Here is a 24,248-nt window from a genome sequence, read left to right as displayed (position 1 = left end):
GTTTTCTGTATTTAGAACACAGTTTAGAACATACTGGCAGGATGCACTCCCACAATGTCAGTTAAGGTCTTAACACTTCTCTTCAAAAATTTTCCAGTGAGGGACAACTCCAAAATGTGTGCATGATTTTTCAGCCTTCACAGATTTTTATGTTGCTGACAGTGATGGCCAATTCTTTTAAGCACCGGAAAGCACTTGTTTTGAGGACTCCTGTGGGATTTCCTGCTACAAACCTAGAGCCTTGCTGAGCTGGAATGCTCGTGCAACTCAGGAAGTTTAGAGGTAAGGTTTTGGCTTTTGGAATCAGATGTTGTGGTATACTTGCCTGTGATATAAAGATTTTTGCACCAAGATCACAAGATACCTCAGTTGATCCAGTGAGAAAACTGGCAGGGAAGAATATGCAGGGAATGTGACACTGTGGTGAGGGGCATTAGAGGCAAATGAGGCATTCCGCAGTAAACATCCTACTCAGAGCTCTGTTGGCATGGAAGGAGAGGAGGTGAACACAGAGTATCCTGCCTGCTCTACACATGACAAGTTTTCTCTCTGTGTGTTGGCACAGATTCCACAAAGCTAGCACATCAGTGCCTCAGAGAGACCTCCAGCTTAGCTTCTGAGGTGTGGCAGCAGTAGCAAGACTTGATGCAGCAGCAGCAAGACTTGATGCAGCAGCATGGAGACTTGCACAGATCTCATTTATCCTGCTGAATCAAGTGTTTCCCTAACTTGCTAGTGATCTGTTTTCACATCCCTTATGCTTCAGGGTTCATGATGAACCAAAACCCCCATTTCAATCTCAGAGTACAAGCACAGAAACATTCAATACACATAGAGCAGATGGAAATAAGAGTAGAAAGGATTTTACCTGGCAGGGCAGTCATCTGTGTTGCATGACTCGTAAGTAATCACTGGCTTTTGCAGCTCTCTGCATAATGATTCATTTACATTCTGTTTCTCTGTGTTCATGCACTGTAGCCTTCTGGAGCGGGTTCCTGTGTTCCCACAGCTAGCAGAGCAAGTACTCCACTCAGTATATTCCCATTTATAATCTAAGAAATGCAATAGAAAATAGCGTGAGAGAGGCACTATACATTGTAACTGTGTCACATTTCAATTGATTTGGCAGCATATTCTTTAAGCTAGATAGACACCGCATCGACTGTAGAACAGCAAATATTTCAGCATTGTGACAAGGGACCATAAGCCCAAGTAGAATTTCATCCTACTCGCTTCCCCTCAAGTTCAGCCCTTATATATGAGCACAGAGTTCTCTAGAAGGCAAATGGGATCAGCATATGTGCACATGAAGGGCAGAACCTGGCTCACAGTAGGAACTAATGAACTTCTTTTAAAACTTTCGTAACATTTTTCTACAATGAGCATTAAAAAGAGGAAACTGTAAATCAGGCTCTCCAGGTTTCCTGCTGTTCTATAGTAAGTTTATTCTGAAGAAAACTCATCTTACTCCACACACTTCACATAATTTCAGGGATTTAAAGGAATCCTGTACTAAACTATAGAAATATAGACACTATTTAATGCATAAATAATTTGCCACTGAGGCACTGGCAAGATGAAAAAGGAATTTGTTTTAAAGAGCATTTTATATTAAAAACCAATCACCTCTAACAATTACTACCTTTCTGTTTAGTCACAATTCCACACTTCTCCTTGCCCTACAAGTTTTTTTTTTTTGACACTTGGTAAAAGATGAAGTACTATGCAATGTTGACAGATTTTTATGTGATCACAGGAGTCAGATTTTTCTGTAATAACCAAGAATAATTGATAGCTACCAGCTGTGTCCACAGGCTCACTCTTACAGCACATAATGAATTCTTTAACTTATTGTTTTTCAATGTTTCCTTATTACTTCTGGGTTTCTTAAAATAATACAAAAGGGCCTTTTTCAAAGTGGAAATAGTTAAATTTACTGACTGCAACTATGATGGAGAGACTGTATTGTTTGTTTAACTAGGATGATACTGCTCAGAAGTGCCCTCAATATGCCTACTGTGCAAAAAATACCAAAGGAGATTTTGCAGTCTTACAAATGCATGGGCATTTTAGTGCTGAACCGTTTATATAAGCATCATTAAAGCTTATGATTAGAAAATGAAATTGCACCAAAATTCTGACCAGCCTGACTGGAAAGGGTATTGGGCAACCAAAAGGCAGTCCAGCTAAAGACTGCAGGTGGATAGTTCAACACCTGGCTGGACCTGTTCAGAAATTTTAACTTTAATGAGATATGCATTAGGACCAGGGTTTGTTAAACCTCTATTAGGATATTTTCTCATTCAGTTCATTACTGTTTAGATTTACTTTTCATTTTAAAACTAGATATTTCGATCACAGATATGTTTCAGCAAAATCACTTTGTAAATGTAACTGACTCCACATCCCCATGCCTACCAGAACCATTCTCACCCACAGAAGTAAAGCGCTGCCAGTCACTGAGAATACACTTAGACATAGCGCAGGGAATTTGTAAGATGTGATCTTAACTGTTAGGGTCCTTTGCACAAACAGGAAGTCAAATCATATTGATATGTTAATAGATACAACACACACCAAAACTTCCAATTTCAACAGATACTTGCTTTTAAACCTCATTTTCGTTCCCCAGGTATTGACTGGTAAGAGGTTTGGGGTATTTTTAACTGTCAAATGGAGTTTGGTGCTTTGCTGCCAGACTTTAATAGGATCTAACTTTCTGTTTTTTTAAAAAACAAATTAAAATGTAACTAATTTCTGAAGCACTTTATAAAATTTATAAAATGTTTGCAGATACTGCCTGCTGTATTGTCCTGCTGGTGCATATGTAAGATCCTTGTCAAATTCGTCTATAATTCTCAGTTGCACATTTCATAACCTACTAATAGGAATGTAGTTTTGTGCAAGTGCATTACGTTGGAGAACATTACAAAACACTCTTGAAAACTTAACATTGAGTTGAAGAGCATGGAGTGTGCCCTAGTATATGTTTAAGGGTGACTAAAATAAGATGGCTGTATCATTGTCATGATGCTGTAATATGACAAGTATTAAAATTATTTTGATTATAATGAAGATATTTTCAAATACAACCTCAAAGTCAGCTTTGTTTCAGTTTGGTGTGCTATCCTGGAAGCAATTTGTATGATTTATTGAAGGGGAAGTTGAGAAAACCTGCCCAATTTAAAACTGTTTAAACAGCAAGACACTGAAACAGGCAACATTCTCTCAGCTTCTTAGCTGCACAGGTACAAAATGAGAACCCCCACATGACAGTTGGGTACACATTAATTCCCATATCCAACTCTGAGTATGAACATTGTCTAATGACTTAAATGAGACTATTCACATACATGACATTAAACACGAATTTATGAATTACTTTCTAAGTATAAAAGCAGGTTAGGTTTCAGGAAAGTCTTTACACAGTGAAAGAAAATATATTAAAATTTAAGAATTTGTCATATAATTTTCAACAAACCTTCCTTCTTGACATTTACCCAAACTGACATTAGTTTTGCAGTAGCTGAAATCCAACATTGGAATTGTCCAGCAAATTGACCAGAGTTGGTGTTCACCTCTAAGATACGACCCCCAACCAGGGTTCGGTATTCCAAGGTCTTAACTTCCTCAATTGGGTTATCTCCAAAAAGCCAGTGAACTGTATTTCTGTAGCTGGGCAGCACCGGGCAACCTAAAAATCAATAGCATTTTAGCAAGTTTTTCTAAACACATTAAAATGTTTGTGAATGTATGCATTATTGTGTGATTCTACGTAGAAGACCTTAACAGTCTAAATAAAAACAGGAGTATGCATAAATTCACTGAAGTCCAAGCTATGGCCCAAAATCCTGACTGCCCCTTTGAGGGTTATCAGCTGTGTAAGCTGATGTATACTTACCACAGTTCTTTGTATTTTCACTTTCAGTAAGTTACAGAATCATAGAATGGTTTGGGCTGGAAGGAACCTTGAGATCATCTTGTCCCAACCTGGGCACATCTCACTAGAGCAGGTTGCTCAAGGTCCTGAACAGGACCTTGAACACTGCTAGAGATGGAGCATTCACAACTTCCTTGGGCAGCCTGTTCCAGTGTCTCACCACCCTTCACAGTAAAGAATTTCTTCCTTACATCTAACCCACATCTCCCCTGTTTATGTTTAAACACATTACCCCTTGTTCTTACAAATTTAACTTCTATATGAAAGGAAGGGAGGGGGGGAACAACTATTTAAATAGAACAAATATTTCATCCCAGACTCTACAATATGCAAAGAGGGCAACGAAAGAGTTTCTCTCTCTCTTTTGGAAAGGAGTTAGGAACACCTTAAAGAAAATCACTGCATTTTCACTCCACAGGAACACAGAGGGACGGAAACAAAGATATTCATTTAGACAAAAAAAAAAAAGAAAAAGAACAGTTCCAGAGCCCAGCTGAATTCCCTCCCATAGTTTTCAAGTCTTTAGTCCCCTGGTGAGTCACCCAGACAATGCCTAAAGGGTTGTCCTTTCAAAATATTTATTGAAAAACTGAATCAAACAATAATTGTGTGTCTACTCTGAGGCCTCCTCCTGATAACAGAAAGCTTAGCAATGGTTAGGAAATCCAGGTGGTCAACAAACCTGGAGCCTTAGGAATTACACTCATTTCAGGAAATCCAGGTGGTCAACAAACCTGGAGTCTTAGGAATTACACTCATTTCTCCACAAGGCCCCTTCTATTTTAATTAAATGAATAAATACTTTAACTGACAAAGAAGAAAAGACAAAGTACCTATTCTCAGTGGATCTCCAGGTACTACACTGACATTTGTACCAATTCCAGATGCCATTATAACACGCTTTCTTCTGCTTCCCTTTGATAATAGGGTATTATTCTCTGTAAATCTTTGTTCTGTAAGACAATGCGTAAGATATATTTCTTAGAAAGAATTAAACCACAGTGCTAAAAAACCCAATTTGTATCAAAATACCCAACATGTTAGTTACGAAGCAGAAGGATAATAGTGCTTTGGTATTCTTCAGGATCAACTTAATTTATGCACTTAAACGGTCTAACAAATGTATTTGAGATATATAAACAGGGAAACAGAAACTATTTATACATGTTTATGCAAGTTTTTCAATCAATTTCATTTATTTGAAAAATAAGCCTGAAACAGAGTAAAAGCAGGATTTGTAGGATGTATGATGTATTTCCTGTTTCTCGTGACAATGTTATTTATCATTTCAATGCCAGTCACATACAGAAATGTTAAGAAAAATATTTCTCTCAGTGGAATCAGGCCAATTCCTCTGTTTGATTAGATGGAATTACGACAGAGTGCTACAACAGAAAAGAGAAGAAAATATTTTAAAACCTCATTATGCATACAGATAGCATAATGTATGCAGAATCACATGCCTATCACTATAGCAACTTCTTTTTATCATATGCCAGACAGAATAACTGCCAAAAACGTGGCAAGCTGTCAGTAACACACAGTTCTTACCACTTAGTCAACATTTCTGTTTTAATGAATGTGCATAATAGCTGTGATTCTCCTTCTAGCATGGCTTAATCTTTTGTTATATTCTAACTTCTGTGGGTCATTTTACATGTATTCAACATTTTTCCTTGGTGTACACAAAACCTCCTATTTGTCCGTGTAAACACTGGGACAAAACAGTCTCAGAATCACAGGGAGGCCAGTCCCACACAGGCAATAGGCTAGTTGCCTCATCAGTCCTTAGGAACTTAGATTAGAAAAGCTGCACAGATTTTGCTCTACTCAACTGCGCCAGGTCAGGCAGTAGTTGCTGTAGCAAGGTCCAAAATGCTGACACAATGTTGCTTTAGAGTCAGTGCAATCTGCAAGCCCTGACACCAGAAGTCCTCTGATTTCACTGCGGTTTTGCACAGCCAAAAAATACTGTGGAATTTAGCCCTCTCCTATCCACTCAAGGTTTATTTGAACTAACATCATGTGACCAGCAATAGAAACGGAGTTCAGACTCTTGTGAGCAGTCTTCCCAGTCACATCATTATAATAATATTCCTTTCTGGAACATCTGAAGTTTTCATGGACTCCAGGAAAACTGAAACCAAGACCAGAGCTTTAGTCTACACTCATCCTCACACAGAGACTCCTATTATGTCTTTGGTACCTCTTCCTTGGCCAACAGATCCAAACATCTATAATGTACCCGACACATGTGTGCCTAAGAAAGGAAGCTTTGTAGCAGGACTGGCCATGTGTAGCTGTGTTGTACTCTGTACAGCAAAATGGTGAGAAAGTTAATCTCTATACGTGAATGATCCATTTATTAGAGCTATTTGCAAGGCATGATTGCATTATACAGTATTACATTATTAACCTACTTACAATAGAGTCATTTAAATGGAGTTTTTCTTTACCTTTTCTATTCTGAAAGTTAGCAGTTCATTTTCAGAATTTTTTGTTTTCTATGTACCCATATAATAAAACAAAACACAAACCAAGCCTTTTCTTTCATTTCACTGCATTCCCTCCAGATTTTCTCAATAACTCAAGCCCTAGATTAAAGTGCTGGCAACAATGTGACAGTGGATTTCATTTTGTAATGTGTCTGCTGGTTTAATGGTTGCTATTTGTTGCCTGGAAGCAAGAAGATGGAATAAGTTTTGAAGAAGTCACAAGTCAAACTATCTGCACCTAGATCCATTATTTAAGGAAACACAAAATAAAGAACAGAACCCAGGGAATCAGATGCAATCAAAATCTCCAGGTTCATAATAAAGTGCTAAATATCCCCCCGACTATTTTACTGGTTAAATTTCATAATGGAAGTGGCTCGATGTTGTTATCAGTAAGGAATTCTCATCTAGCACTTACCAGTTAAGTGGATAACAGATGAAGCTTCAGCTTTTCCAAGAGCATTAGTTGCTCTGCAAGTGTATGTTCCTGCATCTTCATAGGATACATTCCTCAGAAACAAAGAGCCATTCAAACTCAAGAAAGAATTGATTTGTAGAATGCCTTTCTTCTTATACCACGTTACTTTTGGTTGGGGAACACCTTCAAAATGCAAGTAATCAAAACATTTATTTGAGAAAGATAAACCATAGGTTTCATATTGCAAACTGCTACTATGATACCCAAGAATCCTAAGTTCCTTTGTTATTTCACAATTCATATAAACCAAAGTAACAACACTGAAGCAAACCAAGTACTTTTTCCACTCACAACAGAACTTCTTAGCTGTGAGTCCTATTAATATTTCAGTATCCCACTGAGCTTAAAGGTTAGGCATTGTAAGGCAAGCTCACAGAACAGCTTAAAACACTGCTACCAGTCCTACAAAAGCAGTGTTCTTCTGAGTCCTGCTACTGGAAGATGTGAGAACATTAACTCCAATCAGGACCAACTGACATAAAGACCTGAACAGCATCTTTTCATTCAACCTGCATGCCAGAATATATGAAGGAAGGAATGAATATTCAATTTCTAATTAAAAATAAAGAAAAAGAAATGGAGGCAAAATATTTCTCTTGAAGAAAAAAGGATATATTTATCAATTAGATTGGAAAATACATGTGGCCAGTTTCTTCCAAAAAAGCTCCGGAAAACTTCTCCAACTTACAGATATCATATGTACAACTTGTAACAGTGAAGAATGAAGGAAAAGAGACAGAAAAAGATATTCACACTTAAACGAGGGGCCCAGCTGTTAAGCAATCTTACGATGTTTTAGAAATCCAAAGGTCTATCAACATACACACTGTAACACTTGAACACCAAAAAACAGCATTTGCAGATAACTTGTCATTCTAAGTTTCAATCAATTAATGACTTTGGTCATTTATTTTTAACTAGGTGATTTTTCCACTGGCACAGCACCAGCTCTGTGGGAGCACTTCTAGGGTTTTATTTTCCTCAAATATTTGTCTTTAAAAAGGTATTTTGTGAGTTGGCAAATCAGATGCTTCATTGCTTGTGCTCTGAGGGAGCTGCTGCTGCAGAAGTGCTCTTTCAAAGCTCCAAAATCCTAGATAAACCATGAGGTAAGCCTGGCCTACGTGGCATAGTGACTAGCCATAACGGTGCATGAAGGCACAGGGCACAAGACAAGCCAGAGTAGTCAAACCGCTGTTCACCTGAACTCTTTCTTCACTAAATATATTGGTCAGCACTCACTGAAGACTACCAAACCAGGTTCTGCTATAGAAGCTGACCTGACTGTGGGACATTGGAAGTTTCAGCCATGTTGAACGCTAATTCGGCCTGCTCTCTTCACAGATCATTGTGCAGTATTACTTTACAGATGATGTCTTCATGATGTGGAATAGCCTTTAGGAACAACTTTAACATTTCAATCACTGGCTTAGCACTTCCAATGCACACCTCAGGATTTTCCTTTACTGTAATAGGAACCAGACATATTTTTTGGAACCTGCTATTTCACTGAAGGAGAAAGCTCCCCCCATTATTTTGTCTAGAAAAACAACAGAGAAACACTCTCCTGCATAATTACAGATTTTATTCTAGACGATTTAGCAGCTGTTCAGTGCTTTTAAACTCATGAGATTTTGTTTTACTGAATAAAACTGCATAAAACAAAGTACAAAACTGCAGGGTGCACAAGGGTCCGAGAAACCAGGCTGTTTTTCAAGTTTCCAGAAGAAGCTTTATGCCACTTCAAAAAATCCTTTTGGGATTAGGATGAGATCTTGTTTTAAGGGTCTTTTTTCCATTTTACCCCTGCTTTCTGGCTAAAGTGTATCATTCTCAGACATATTTTTCCTTTACAGTGTACTTTCCATGGCCATTCAGGCACATATACTTACTATACAGATGGGCTGAAGAGGTGTTGTGAGGATCCTGAGCTGTTTTAATCTAAGGCCTAGAGGTCTGCAGCCAGAATACCTGCACTGGCACCAAAATCCAGCAGACCAACGACAGCCAAAAATAAGACAGAAGCAGCATGGCTGAGATGGGACTGAAGTCAACAGATTTAAAGTCAAATTCCACAAAACATAAAAACATTTGGAAAGGTTCAAATTTAAGCTTTTAACGTGAGCCTCTATCAAACTTCAGCCCAATGTCACCCCATGATACCTCCTCCCTCTGGTCTCACCACAGCATTCAGAAATGTCCTTCATTCCTGGAATTTAACTTAAATAAAATATTTCCTTCTTCCAAACTCGGTTTGTATCCTAGAGTTTATCCCAGAAAAATTACCAGGTCTCTGCTCTCTACCCGTGTCTCATTCAGAGGCATGTAGAGCCTTTTAAAACCTGGACTGGAGTTCAGTTTGCAGAAGAAATCTGCAGAATAACTTTGCCTCTCATTTTAAGTTCAGAATCAGGTATCTGTCACACACCTTAAACTTAGTTAAGTTGAAGCAAAGAATTCCTCTTTCTTTCTCCAAAGAGCAGTATACATTTCTCTTTAGGGGAAACAAGCAAGGAATACCACACACACACACACAGGTAAATCAGGCCAATTCTCATGTGAATAATGTGAATACAGAAATGTAAATTCTAGGTGTAAGGAGCAGAAGCGTGGACAGAGCCCTGCATGGGAGTCCAGCAACCGGCCCAATTGAAAGGCACAATGAAGCCATCCAAGCAATCTTAGATGAAGTGTGTGGTGGGGGAAAACCATGAAAAAACATCAGTTAAATACATGGAGAAAACAAGACTATTACGTATTATATGTGGTGACAGCACGCTGTCATTTTAGACTGGAGTTAATGTTATCAAGAGACCTTCAGAGTGAATCCATGAATGTGAGCCGACTGAGCTGAAAATAGTAATGAGGTAACCACAACGCTCCTGCATTGTATGTTACTCAAAACTCCCACAAAGTAAGATTTTTATCTAAAAGTTAATAATTTCTATGTGAACTGTATGCCTCTGTGCCAGCCTCTTCACAATCATTTTGAGGACCCTTCATGGTTTTGCATTTCATGGTTCTGTTTCTTTCTCCAACCTTTGTATTATGTGGAAAATGATCCACTGCCTGAGAGTGAGCCTAGGAAATACCAGGACATCTGCTTAAGAACAACTGGTATTTGCAATTGAGCTCTTTCTGTGTCCTTTTTCGTGGGCTCCTGGTTAGATTTCCATTAAGAGCGTTAAGACAAATCGTCAGCTTGAATGCTAAGCTAAAGGAAAAAGGAAGCTATCTTTCAGAGAAGAGTTCAGGGATCTGTTACAGGCTGGAGTACAGCTTGAAGGGAGGAGAAGGGGCAGAACACTACACATGCTGCAGTCAGGATACAGCTCTGTGTTAGAAATCAGGGGACTCTAACTCCGTCTTTGAGGGGAACTCAAACCTGGTGAGCACAAATGTGATATAAACCTTTCGGAGCTATGCATCCAGACAGACGCAGTGGAGAATACAGCCAGAAAAAAGGCTTATTGTGTGGTGCTATCTGCTGATAGGCACCCTATAAATGGATTAAATAAATAAAGCAGGAGGAAAAGACATCCCTTATAGTCCAGCTCCTGTGCATCTTTTGGCAAAGTAGTGTGTACATTTCAAGCTCTTCTGGACAGCTTCAGTTTATCTCTATGTTCATGTTGGCAGTTAGAAATCCTTTTCTGCCATAACTCTCATAAGACACTGAGTTCCTGTGTATACTGTAGTTTCTGGAATTCCTATCAGGGGAAACTTACTGTTGGAGGATACGAAAGAGCCCTATTTTTAGGTGTGTATTTATCTTTTTCAGTAGTGTCTGTGCTTGAAAGTGCTTTGCATAAACCTCCTTCTCATACCATAGCACGTAACACAACCCCAGCATGCCGTCACCATTTATTCATTTCAGGTGTAAAAGGTCTTGTCATGCAGATTTTTGATGCTTTCCCTTTAAATATTAGACTCCTTAGTAAACTACTTCTGAGATAAGATTTTTCCTCCCTGCTGGTATGCAGCACTGTACACTGAGTGAAGTCTCATCCATCAGCTCTTGTGAGAAAGCAGGCAAAGTACACAGTTCCCACATTCCTCTTGTGACAAAACTCTTATTGTAGCATTGCGAAAAGCACCAACTTTCCTACATAGAAACTGCAGGATAGAGTTCAAGACATCATCAAAATGCAAGAAAAGCTCTGTTTTTTTAGGCCTTAAGGCCTAAAACCTGCACTTTACCCTTTAGTACTCATGTAAATAAAACTTTAAAAGTACTGTTTTCTTATCCAAGTAGAAACTAAACTAATAAGACAAACATGAAGTGTTACTGGTTTGTTTTCCTCTCAAAAGAGCTGAAATTATACTTAAGCTTTGGGACATACTTGCAGGACTTCATGGAGGAGTTAATCCTGCCTCAATTCTTGACTCTCCTTTACATAAGCGTTGATTTACACAGAGACTTCACGCTGTCTTTAAGAGCCTTTTTCATTACAGAATTGTAGTGAGAAGAGTTTCAAGCTGGAGTTCCTGGTTTGATCCCCAGCCAGTACACAAAGGGGAAGAGGTAAGAGATGGACTGTAGCCACCTTTGTTTCCTTCATATCCCACCTCCAGGCAGATGCAGCTGGGGATGAGCCCAAAGATATCGACTCACCCAAACTGCCAAAGGTTCAAAATCCCTGAGTGCAATTTAGATCCCAGTGATTCAAGTGAGAGATCCATCACTGACATCCGCCGGTAGCAGAATCAAACAATCATATCCTATGGCTCCAAGTCAGGAAAGCACTTAAGCACTGGACTAAACCCGTCCTTATTAGGGAATGTAATTAAACACATGCTTAAAACTAAGGATAGCTGTAATTGTCCTTCATGAACAAAGACTCATTCCTGAACTCAGGCCTTCTTAATCTTAGAAAAACCTTAAAAAATCAGAATCTTACTCTTGCAATGGACCTAAATCCTCTGATGTTAAAAATTTCTACTATAGACCTAAGCGGCTATAAAACTTTAAAATTAGTTTAATCTATTTTTCTGACCTCAAACACAGGTTATTTTCCACTAGCACTGGAACAGCTCTAAAATACTCAATGTTCCATGAAAAAAGTCATTTTCCACCATGAGTGGCCCTGGGACAGCAAATGTTATGGAAAAAACCTCCAGCTCCGGATGGGACTGTGAAACACGTGTTTAAGAAAAAAAAAAAAAAAGGAGAAAAAAGAAGGAATCCACACTATAGGGTGCCCTTAAAATATTCAGTGTTCAAAACCAAATTTCCTCCATCCTTGAAAGCCCTGTGAAATATTACACACCATAAAAATCTTGGCCTACTAACTACTTGCTCTAAAACATTGGATATGTCCTCAGAAATTTTTCCCCCAGCTATGTAGAATCTCATAAAGTATTCTGTATTTCCCATCCGAGAGCAAGGCAGAGCTGTGCTGGCACAAACCACATTTTTTTGCACTTCACCAAAAGTTTACCTAAACTTTAGAGGCTAAATTTGCATGTCACCTTTCAGAGGAAACAATTCCGGGTCAGTAATACACACAATGAAAGTCATCTGATTATTATTTATTCTGCACTCACTAACACCTACAGTGGACTTAGCAGAAGTTACAATGCAATTTCTTTGATTGATACATCTTCGTATTTTCTCCAGCAGAAGTCACAAGCTGCCTTTATATTCATCTGAACTATGCTTGGGTAATCAGCTTCTTGTGAACCCTGAAAAGCCTAAACCATGCTGCTACTGAAATTACCTGAATGAATCTTGCCAACTTCACTGGGAATAACAGTCTGGGACAGAGAACCAGTGTGAGACATTTTGGCACCTCATTTGATCTCCAACCTGCCCTCTGGCGCTGCCTCATTCTCCCACAGTCCTTCAAAGCTATTGCCTCTACATCTTCCTCCCAGCCATGCAACAGCCCATCTTCCTAGGTGGTAGCAACATCTGGCAGGATTTAGATATACTTACTGACATCTGGTGGTCTTCTTAGAGGGGTTCCTGAAGCAAGACCCCTTCCTATCCTACTCTTTCTACAACTCTGTCAGGTCCTGTTTAGTTCTCTGGCTGTCAGCTCAAACAGAACTTGATCTTTTTTCCATCTGCAGAAGGTTAAGGCTAATATTTTTCAAAATCAGGCATTTAAAATAAGGCAACTATGCTTAGGCAGCTAAAAAGTATGAACTGAGATCCTCTTAAACTCAGAAATGACTGCTAAAGCCAATTCTGTAGTCGACCCCCAACAGAGACTTGGTTGGTGTGCATTAGGGCAATTCTGCAATTCAGCACTGTTATCAGAGACTGTTTTGCCTAACTGGTAGTAATGATATTTTCCCTTTACTGAATAGCCATGCTGTATCACCAAGGACCCAGGCATTTATGGTCATAAAGTAGCTACATACCCAACGACTTGGAAAACAGAATTTTATCAGAATTAAAGAGCTACACAGGTAATGGCCTCATGCCGCACCAGGAGAGGTTTAGATTGGATATTAGGAACAACTTCTTCACTGAGAGGGTGGCCCAGGGAAATGGTGGAATCATCATTCCTGGAAGTGTTCAAAAAACATGTAGATGAGGCCCTCAGTGCCATGGTTTAGTGGTGGACTTGGCAGTCCTGCGGTCATCACTGGACTTGATGGTCTTAAAAGTCTTTTCCAACCTAGCTGATCTATGATTCTACATTTTTATCCTCACAAACTCTGTAGGCTAGATCTACATTAGCAAGTAGTGGAGGGCAAGAGGACTGTACTTCAAAATAAACATAGTATGTACCGAGATCCCAAAACCACACCCAATGTGTATTTGGATGAGGGTTGCTTTGGGCTGCTTGGTGAATCTTGCCTGGACTCTTGGACTTACTGCCCATTAGTATTTGAAAAGTAATAGGTAGAGTCCCCAGGCACACCTTTCAAGTGTAGTCATATCAAAGAGATTTAGTTTTCAGGTTCCTAGATTGCTGCAAGACACAAAGCAAAGCACAGTTAAGCTTTCGAGGTACATCTTTCAGTCCTTCCAACTTGTACTTGTTCCAAACAAAAAATAATATAGATGCACATAGAGTAAAAAGAAGCATGAAAGCAACAGATATTCCTTTTATTACACTAATTATAAATAGCATCATTCCTTTCTTCTAAAATAAGTCTGTATTTATTCCTTTAAGCCTTTGAAATCCGTAATTAATATCTTTTAGAAAAACACACAAAAACCCTAAAAGAAACCAAGAGCCAGAATCCTGTGTATTAAACTGCTCTTTTTCTTCACTGAGATGCCTTCAGAGGGGTTAAGCATAGAAGACAAAGAACAGCATTAAAGATACATTTGGAATAGCGTGGGTAAATGAAGGAACAGATGGAAAATCAAAAATCATGATATTTTTCTGGACCTGTTTCAAGTTCCAATATTGACAGCAAGTAGCTGGTCCATCTTTGTGAAAAGTATGTGCAGAAAGATGGACCCTGATTCAACAGGTTTTGTGTATTCCTAACAATTTTTTATCAACATGTTATCCTTAGAGAGCCAAAATATATTCATAGGAATGCAGAAGTTGTATGAAGAATGGAGTTTCTACTTTTAAAAGCCTCTGTGCCAAGATATTTCAGAGGTGCGATATAATGTACACAATACAACCAACCTCAGTTCAGTGTATTTCCCTTCTGCTCTCTCACCAGCTGGTGGCAGACAACGCACATTTTATACATATTTTCATCTTTCCTCCCTATTTACTTCAGCTCAGAACTTTCAAGGTTTCACAATAAATGGAGTCTGACAGTTTAAGTTTATTTTAGTAATAATCACAAGTCGATCTTTTCTGCAAATACAATAAATGTTATCCAAGAGCAATTTGGAGCAATCAGTATTGATATTTATACCATGTGTGTTGATTGAAAAGCTCTTGGCTGTAAGAATGGAATATGAATCTATCCAGAACATTATGAATATCTTGTAGCACATGCTCGTGTGGGAGCTATAAAAGTGAGTTTATTATAATTAGTGGAAAAATAGTTTTGTTATAAATGAAAAAGAGAAACCAATGCTATTAGCTTCAGCAGTTTAGCTAACTTTTCTTAATCTTTCCTTTGATGTTCTTCTGCTTATTAGGATACACCCCTCTTTAGCATTTCAAAGTTTTTTTCCATCTGAATGTGACTTTTGGAGTGTACAAGACAGACTTCCAAAGGGATAAAAAGAACCAAATCAGTAACAATGAAAAAAGTAAAAACCCTGCTGTCAGCTGGCTAACCCTGCACCTAATATTAAACTTCACATCTTTGCCGTTAGAACCATCAAACAAGAGCTGTCCTGTGTAACGTGCCCTAATGAACTCAGGGCCCCTTAAGTGGAATACATGTAGTTCTCTTCAGGCCTTGAATAATTAAAGGCTGTATTGTACAGCTATTTACCAGGCAGCAAAGGAAGCTGGGAAGTATATCTTTCCTTACATCACCTCTGTTCTACCTTTCCCAACTGCCTTTGTCAGACTGGTGGGTAGGCTACTTCTACTTCCAGCTGAAGTTCTGCTCTATGGCATGATATTCTCACCTAAAGGAACCATCAATTTACCATTTTGCATATGTGCAGAATTTTCATGTGTTTCAGAAAGAAAATTCCTGAATAGACCTTACACTGCTAGACACAAAATGTACCACTAAATACGTAGAGAAAACTATGATTTGAACAACTATGAAAAAGTATTACAGGTTTTTCAGTCTACAGAAAACCCCCTCAGAAGTCAATGCAGTCAAGAAATTTAAAAGTAATTTGAGAATTCTGCTAGTGGCATGGCACTAATATTCTTCACACACATGGAAACACCTTCTTCATTAGATGGTTCTTATGGAGAACTGTTTTATGGGCTAGCAAGTAGTCCAATAGATCAGATACATCTGCTTGATGCCACTGAGAAATCTGCATGAGTAATGTCTTTGTAGAAGGATCCTGCATAACTATGTAGCAGAATATGAACACAAGAAGTCTTATATAGCTACACCTCACTCAGGTCATGAAGAGAAGATGTCATCCACAGAGAAAATGCATCCTTCTTTCTGAGCATTCAGGAAGAATGGCATTGAAGAAAAGGCGCTCCAGATCTAGCCAAGGTCTCCCTGATACTAAGAGAACAGCTCTCTTATAATTACATTTACAGTTCATTCTGAGAGAACCCCAGATGACTGACAGTCACAATCCATCACTGTCCAATAGCATTTTTACTTAGATATTAATTGTAATGATTTGCAGTGGTATTACTCCAAGAAGGCAAAAGGTTATTACTGTAAATCAACATGGCTGCTGAGGAGAAAAGCACCCTTGCAGATTCATGTTGCTTGCTTGATGCTAAAATGCATAAAAATATTAGCATCTTCTAATTCAAACTATTTCTTATCTGATAATTCACACGATGTTTTATTAGCTTTCACAAAGTTCTCATCTTGTTACATCACAAATGGACTTATTTTGGGGTCCCAACTATTAGACAGATATATATTAGCATAAAATGCCGTTAAGTTCAATCTTCCAAAGTCAGTGGCTTATTACTTTTCATTAAGGAAATGAGAACAGAAAAACTCTGCTTACATCATTGCATAAGTTTTTCTGCTTCTAGGCTTAGTGACATTTTAAGACATGCAAGCTCTATTTTATTCACAAACAGTAATACTTACTTCCTTGCAATGACAGGAAATAAAGCAATTAGATAAATCACTTTTTAAGTCAACACTGGTGTCATAGCATAGCTAAAGTTTGGCTCACAAATATACACAATTCTAAAACATTTGGAAATCTACAGTCCCATGTGAAAATATTAATTTATATTTAAATTGGTAACTGCTTACCCATCCTAACAATATTAATATTAACAGTGGGACACTAACTCTCTGCTGAATTTGAGATGTAGGTCAGTTATGCATAGAGTTGCCAAACTATAGTTGGAAAATATTACTTCATCAAAGAATAAGCCTTGGTACAGCAGTGAGTAGCAGAGCCACATGTCCTAATATACATCAGCCTGGCGCCACTATTTTATGCAGAACTATTTGCATACATATATTTCTATCACTACTCCTGTTTAGTATCAACATGCCTTTGGATATGCACTCCCCCAGCAATACAAATGTGAATGGCACTGGCTTCTCTGAAGTCTCTGCACTATGAGGCAATTTTCATACATCTTCTTCAACAAGGTACAAAAGGCTGACCTTAGCTTATTAAATATTTGACAGAATATTACCACTGTGAGTTAAATCTTACAATTTAAATGTAACAGATAGTAATGATGAGATTAAAAATATGTACCTTTCCAACAAAGGAGTAGAAAATAAAATAAAGCTGTGAAGTGTGTAATGCATGGAGCTTCTGCTTAACATTAATGCTCCTCCACAGATGTTGAGCTAGAAAATATCTGTATGTTCATGGCTCGGCATTTGTCTTTGTTTCCTTACTGCAGCTGCAGACTGATGGCTCTAAAAGGTAAGTTTACTTCACCATCAGGTTTAAAGTTCTATTACGCTACAGCTGGAGATTTCATTTTCGGTTTTAACAACAGTCTAGACATATGTGCACCTCAAATAGGGATAAGGAAAGTTCTCTGATGAGCAAGTCAGCTGGCCATGCCTGCTACTCCTGCAAGATAGTCATTCACTCTGGTGGGCTTTAAGCTCTGTAGTGGAGCCTCAGACAACTTCATGGAAAGAAAAGTACTTTTAAAGGCAAGTCTGTTTGAACATATACATGTGTGTATAAATTAAAGTGACAGAAAAGAAATAGTGCTGGTGTGGGTGACATGCCTAATAAAAGCATGACTAATGATCAATGATTTTCTGCCTTCACTGGTGATTTCTTCCAAGATGTAAGGTAAACTTCTGATTTCAGCATTACAAGGAAATTCAGTGCAGTTCTTTCTTACCTTTCATGGGACATTCAACTGTAATATTTGCTCCAGTTCTTGCCACGATTGTACCTCCAACCACTGCTGAGAGACTGCTGGCTTCCAAATTTGTGACATTTAACACAGAGGACAAGATGACAGGAATCTCTTTGAAATTAAAGGAATAACCAGTTTTAAAAGCTTTATTTGACTTTTAAATGTAGATCCTGTATTTAAATTCATTGTGTTTGGAACAGAATACAGCTCGCAAAACAACAGCCAGAAAATACAGGTGGGATAAGTACAAGCGGACTGAGTTCACACCAGCTGTGTTTTAGGGCAACAGTACCATCTTACTGATACCTATTAAATCAGGAAGGGTTTCAGGGATTTCCAATGAAAGAAGCTATTTCACATTGGAGTGGGGATGGGTGCTCATATATACGTATATATATATGTAAAAACCAAACAAAACCAAAAAACAACCTCCCCGCTCAAAAAAAAAAAACCCAAAACCCAACCAAAAACCACCCAAACGCAAAACCAAACAGAATACCAAAACTCAAACCCATGTTCAATTCTGTGGCTGCTACAGTCTTACCTGCACGCAATAGCAGTGATGTTTCCATATCAAACCCAAAGTCATTAACCACCAGGCATCCGTATGTACCAAGTTCCTTTTGAGTAGGATTCTGAATCTGCACTTTTCCAACAGTGTCCAGGATCACCCTGCACAACATTCAAGGAAAGACCAGAGTTGCCACCGTGGGGCAAACTCAGCTGAATCTTCTTGCAGAAATTACAGAAACAGCAGCAAATCTGCTTTTTAGGGTTTCCTATTCTAGACCAGTGCATGCAGTCACAGTTCTGCCTCCTCTGATGACAAAGGTGAGCTCTAAGAGATACATGCATGGAAGATTCTTCAGATGTCCTCCTTCTACAAAGCTGTGTCCTAGTTGCAGCCCTTTGGAGGATAGTGAGTTTGCTACTACAAACCAGAATCCCTCACGAGAAGCAGCATGAATAAATCAGACTACCACAATTAAAAGTATTAGGCTTGGCAAGAAATCCATCTCTCCAGAGCAAGTTTGTTTTCAGCAGGACTGGGAAGTTCACAGATGTACGGTCTAATCTGACTTTGAAATTACTGTAGGCTTTGGGGTTTTTTTGGGGGTGGTTTTTGGTGGGGTTTCTTTTAATTTTTTGGGGTGGGGGGAGGAGAAGGGGAAAGAGGTGTTTGTTTTGGTTCGTTGGTTTTGATTTGGTTTTAATATTGTCATTATGAAAGCTAAAGTCTTGCAGCAAAACCTCACAGGTATCTTGAATATCTTGCCTGCCATCTGAAGGACAATATATGAAAGCAAGCATCACAGGCTGGGAAAGAGGCTGAAAACAGCTGCCTGGAGTTTTTCGCCTTGTAACCTGAAGTATGCTGAACACTCATTATGTTCAAAAAACCTGTAGCTCTTTCACTGATTACACTTACAAAAGAGATATACAAAAACATATTAAAAATACTTGTGTCTCAACAAAACAAGCCATCTCCTGCATGGCTCAAGTGTGGCCACCTGCTACAAACCAACAGGTAAAAAGCCCATTTGTCTCTTCACATTCTTTTTCAGATGTAATACTGTTAATGTCACTGGCCTTTGAGTTCACACACACATATGTATGGGTTTGTATATAACAAACCTGGCTGTGAAAAAAATAGGAAAGAAACCCTCTTCGTCAGTGTATCACTTAGGAGCAAGAATATCTGGGCTAAAATGAAGGCAACTTACGGAAGTAGACATTAGGAATCACACAGATACACGTGACTAAACAAAACACCATCATGTCCAAAAAATGAAAGTATCACTTGCAACAAATTAATGGCAAATTATGCGTATTTTGCAAAATAAACATAACTGGTGGGAGCAACATGGTTCCAAAAACATTTGCACTTTTTAAAATGGCTTAGTTTTGATGTCTTTGCTTTAATTGATAGCCCTGCAGAAGTGTATTTTTCTTGGCAGTGCAGTTAACCAGTTAAGTATGTTGAGAAATAGCCAAAAGCACCTTTATCATTTCAGAATCATTTTGTTTCATGACTCAAGAGCTAGCTCTAATTCCAAGAGGCTCACACATGAAGTTAACACTAATATTATCAGGTGAGTTTCTAATTTATCAGCAATGAAGTAAAAGTATTTGCTCAGTCCTGAGCAAGTATCTGCGTATAACACACACTTGCTGTACTTGTCCTTCAGGTATAGTTCCCCAATGTGATGGTAGTACAGGTGCTTTATTATTTTGTATTCCACTGTCCTCAATAGAAATACTTGTAAATTTTAGAGTATTGGGAAAAAGAAACCAAACATAAAATCTAATTCTTTCTTTTTAAATTGAAAGTATGCAGCTACAGTTACCTAAAGATTTACCGTGCTGAAGGATGGTGAGGGTACCAGTGATGTTTTCCCTCCTTCAGAAGAAAGAATGAGTAAGAACTATGACTTTTCATCTATGAAAAGATGGCACAAGTTTTTAATGTGTTCCCACTATATCTGGTATCTAAACTAATCCAGCAGGCTTCTTGAGTATAAATCTCTTCATTTGCTGATGCAGCTGAAATAATTAAGACAGATCACAAAATACAGGTAGAACATCCAAACCTAGCAAAAAAAGGCAACCCTTCCATGTAATATTGTAGAAATGGATGCTAGTGAAGCCAAACCACATGACAGACACTTGAAAGAAAAAAAGCAAATTACTTAAATAGGAGGAAGGCACAGGGTTCATGCTTATCTCATTTTCACAACAGTATGCTTTTTGATATTGCACAGCAGGTGGATTTTTACAGTTGATAGCAACATAATAAGTCATTCAAAAATAAAAGATATTTACTTACTTCTCAGAGGCTTTTAATGTCTCGCCATCTTTTGTCCAAGTATATTTCACTTCACTAATACCAGCTGTTTCACACAGTAGATTAACAGTATGAGTATTCTTGGTCAGATAAACTGTATTTCCAATTCGTACAGTTACTGTTTTGTTGAAGGAAACTCGAGGAATTTCTTTTTGCCTCATAATAACAGGAACCTTCTGGTCAAACATTAACTTATCAACAGCTTTTGTGCTGAAACGTTCAGATTCATTTGGTGATTTGCCTTTGAGTTTTGAGGCACGTTTCTCATCCTGGGCCACCCTCCATTTTTCAGTAGTTGGTTGTGGAGGCTTAGATAATTCAGCAACTAATTGGTAAATGACCTGGGATGCCAAGTCATCATTGACTTCCCCAGCTTCAATGAGCTGACTCATGTTCCTTATCAGTTCTTCAAACTGCGCAGTGTCCATGCTGTAGGCTCCTTGGAGAACTGCTGCCTCCAGTCGCTTGTTCTTGAATTCATGAGAGCTGAAGTCTTCTGCTGAATTACTTCCAAAGGTTCCAAGGTTTCGCAGAAATGGCTGATCATTTATTTGCCTGTCACCCAGATAAAGCTGATTCTTCTTACTCCACATTTGCCACATTTTGCTCATTTTATGCCATTTAGCCCCAAAGCTGTTGGCTTCATTGTGATCAGTGTTACTGGCTTCACTGGCATGTTTTCTCAGATTTGGTGGTTCTATCAATCTGTTGTCAGTACCAATGAGTTTGAGTACAAATGTTTCATGCACAGGGCCTGCAATACACCGGTACACTCCAATATCAGTGGCTTCAAGACTATGTATTTTCAGTGAGCCTGACTTAGTGATGCCAAGTCTTTTAGAGTTTTGTAAGTGTTGTCCATCTTTCTCCCACCGGATAAGTGATTTCTGGAACCTCCGTACAGGGCACTTAATTACAACAGATGTTTTCGGAAGTAAGTAGGCTCGGCTTCCTATGGTAAAATTAATGCGCTTCTCTTGTCTTGTTTGAATGTAGACTCGATGAATACTGACAATCTGAGGTCCATGAGCAGAATACTTCTCTGGAAGTTTTGGTTTAATCTCTGAAAGAAAACATAGCGTTGAAAAGCATCTAATCGTTGGCACTCATGCTTACAAAATCTGCTTTTCACAGAATGCTTGACAGAGCTTCTCCTGGCTTTGTTCAAGTCAGATTGCAACATGCTGAGCTTTTATCTCAGTCACAAAAATGCAAAAATATGAACAACATGAAACCATAACATTCCCCAACTCCAGCCAAGAATTCTATTGCTTCTTCCCCATATCTCCTAACAATAAAAAGATATAGGCAATATGTACCTATATGAAGGACATAGATGAGGCACACATACATAAATGGATATATACATGACTTATATTAATTTATATAATATATATAATCAGATATAATCTTATATGATTATATTTCCTATATATTTTGTATTGTTGCCTCAGAAAGGCTAGGCATGATGGGAATGGAAAAATTTAATGGAAAAAATTTGAACACTATCACTTTCCCCACATTTGACACATTTGACACTGCTGCTCGCAGAATGACCTAAATAAAAGAAAACCTATCCAAAAAGTAAGGCTCCCCTTGACTGTTATTTAAATTATTGGCTGGCCATGCTGGTTGTCTGCTTGAGTCAAGCCAAATTGATAGCGACATAGGAGATGAAAGAAACAGTCAGTGAAGACACAGTACATGCAACAAGCAAAGCCACCCTGTAATCACTGGCTGAGCATAATTTCTTTGGGTTGAAAGACGAGTTGCTCACAGTGTTGTGCCAAGAAAGTAGAGAGGGAAGGATGGAAAGAGAGAAATAAGTCAAAATTTTGAGAGAATGAATATAGTAATCAGATGAATTGGCAAAAGCAGACAATAACAGCATTAAGCTTTACTCAGACTGGGGATGGAGACAGTGAGTATTATGAAGTTTCTCCTGCATTGTACTGCAGGAACTTGGATACTCAAGGGTTTCTAGGGCACTGCCTGAATGAACCCCACCACAGGCAGGCTTTCCTAGCAGTGGCTGGATGGGCACACTGAAGACAACATGAGAATGACTGCAATGGTTTGGATACCACTGGGTTGACTCACTGCTGGCAGCTACTGTGCCCCACTTTGATCAGAACTAATCTCACACTAGGTGAGAAAACACTAGGTAGGTGAGCAATAAAGTGCTGTAGGAGGCTCAGAGCAAGGGCAGGCACCCCCCAAGTTCGTTCCATGGAAGATGAAATTGGCCATCTGGGAAGAGTTGGGAAACACTCTACATTGGTGCTAGAAAGCAATCCAATTGTGTTTGGTAACCCAGCCTTCTGGTATGTGACAGAGAAAAAACTTGGAGACCGCAGAATGAGTTGAGTTGATGAGCCAAAAAATGGACACAGAAACCGAAATGATTCTCAGTGCGCCTGAACCTGAAATCAGTATCACTATCCACTTGGTAGGTACATAAATAAAATGACAACTTCAGTGATGACACACAAATGATATTTGAAAAACTGCATGCTTCTTCCATACATGTACTTCAAATATGCTGTGAAGAAATAGGTGAAAAGCTAAATGCTTCAAGCATTCAATAAGTGTGTACGCTGTATGAACTACACCCTAGAGTGTATTCTTATGCTTATAAAACAAAATAGTTATTTTCAATGTTTCGGGTAATGAGTTCAGACCTGTGGGGAATATCACGGTTTCATAATCACACAGCTTTTAAATCGATCCTCGTTACCCAGATACAAGTTCTTTCAACCATTTCACATGGTACAACAAATAAATTGCTTCAGCACTCAGTTTACTAAGATTATTAAAGCAGCATCCTGTTTTTAATAAGTTATTGGGCCCAAATTATTTATTTTTAGGGAAGCATTCCAGTATTAAATCTTCAATTTCCAAAATCCAACTTACAGACACAGTAAGTGTAACTTTAAACACACAAATGAAAATACTTCAGGCTGTGGTCTGTTTACACTAGTTATTCCAACATGGAATTAATACCAGTGCATACTTATAAATATGTTAACAAGTCTCATCCATTTCATTTTTTATAAAAGGAAAGACCACTAACTCTCATTAGCAGTTCAACACTAAAGGGTGTGTATGTTTTTACTGGTGACTGGTTAGCAAGGCCAGGAGTGAAACAAAGTTCAGAGTTCTGGATGGCAGGCCATATAAATATATAAGGTCAGATGAACATATGAGGCCACATAAGCATGCATTTTCTAGATCCTTAGTATCATCCAGTCTCACATCTGCTGAGGTAATGGACTGTTTGGGAGCATTTTTTTACTACAAGGTAAAGCTTGCTGAAGGATTAGATTGTACTGGAGCCATTAGACCTCATTATCACCTAGTACAAATCCATCTGTGTCTATGACCTCCAGTGGTCCTCTACAGCTTTAGCTGGGCCTCAGGTCCTGGTGACCTCAGGGCTAGTCTGGTGTTACTTCCTACAGCTCAGAGCCCGCAGTCAGAAATGTTTCTGACTTAACAGGGCTTATTAAGTAGAAACCAGCTATGATTACTAGTCCCAGGGAAAAAGATTAAGTCTAAAATGCCTCAGCACTGTCATAAGGCAGTAAAGAAGGAGCTCATCTGA

The 24,248-nt window shown here is 38.6% G+C and overlaps 1 protein-coding gene across 1 annotated transcript in view; it reads right to left on the bottom strand.

Moving 5' to 3' along the window:
- The window catches only part of ADAMTSL3 (ADAMTS like 3), a gene marked incomplete at both ends in the record, with an annotated part of 180,023 nt that overhangs the window by 4,339 nt on the left and 151,436 nt on the right, over positions 1-24,248 (bottom strand). Inside the window, 7 exons of the mRNA XM_080626663.1 lie at positions 869-1,052; positions 3,482-3,694; positions 4,774-4,893; positions 6,854-7,036; positions 17,782-17,910; positions 18,344-18,471; positions 20,627-21,707. Of these exons, the coding sequence (XP_080482789.1) occupies positions 869-1,052; positions 3,482-3,694; positions 4,774-4,893; positions 6,854-7,036; positions 17,782-17,910; positions 18,344-18,471; positions 20,627-21,707 (2,038 nt within the window). The remainder of the gene's footprint in view (positions 1-868; positions 1,053-3,481; positions 3,695-4,773; positions 4,894-6,853; positions 7,037-17,781; positions 17,911-18,343; positions 18,472-20,626; positions 21,708-24,248) is intronic.

The sequence above is a fragment of the Psittacula echo genome (assembly GCF_963264785.1).
Source record: "Psittacula echo genome assembly, chromosome: 10".
NCBI lineage: Eukaryota > Metazoa > Chordata > Aves > Psittaciformes > Psittacidae > Psittacula > Psittacula echo.
The sequence above is the reverse complement of the archived record's forward strand: the minus strand, read 5'-3'. Positions and strand labels throughout refer to the sequence as shown.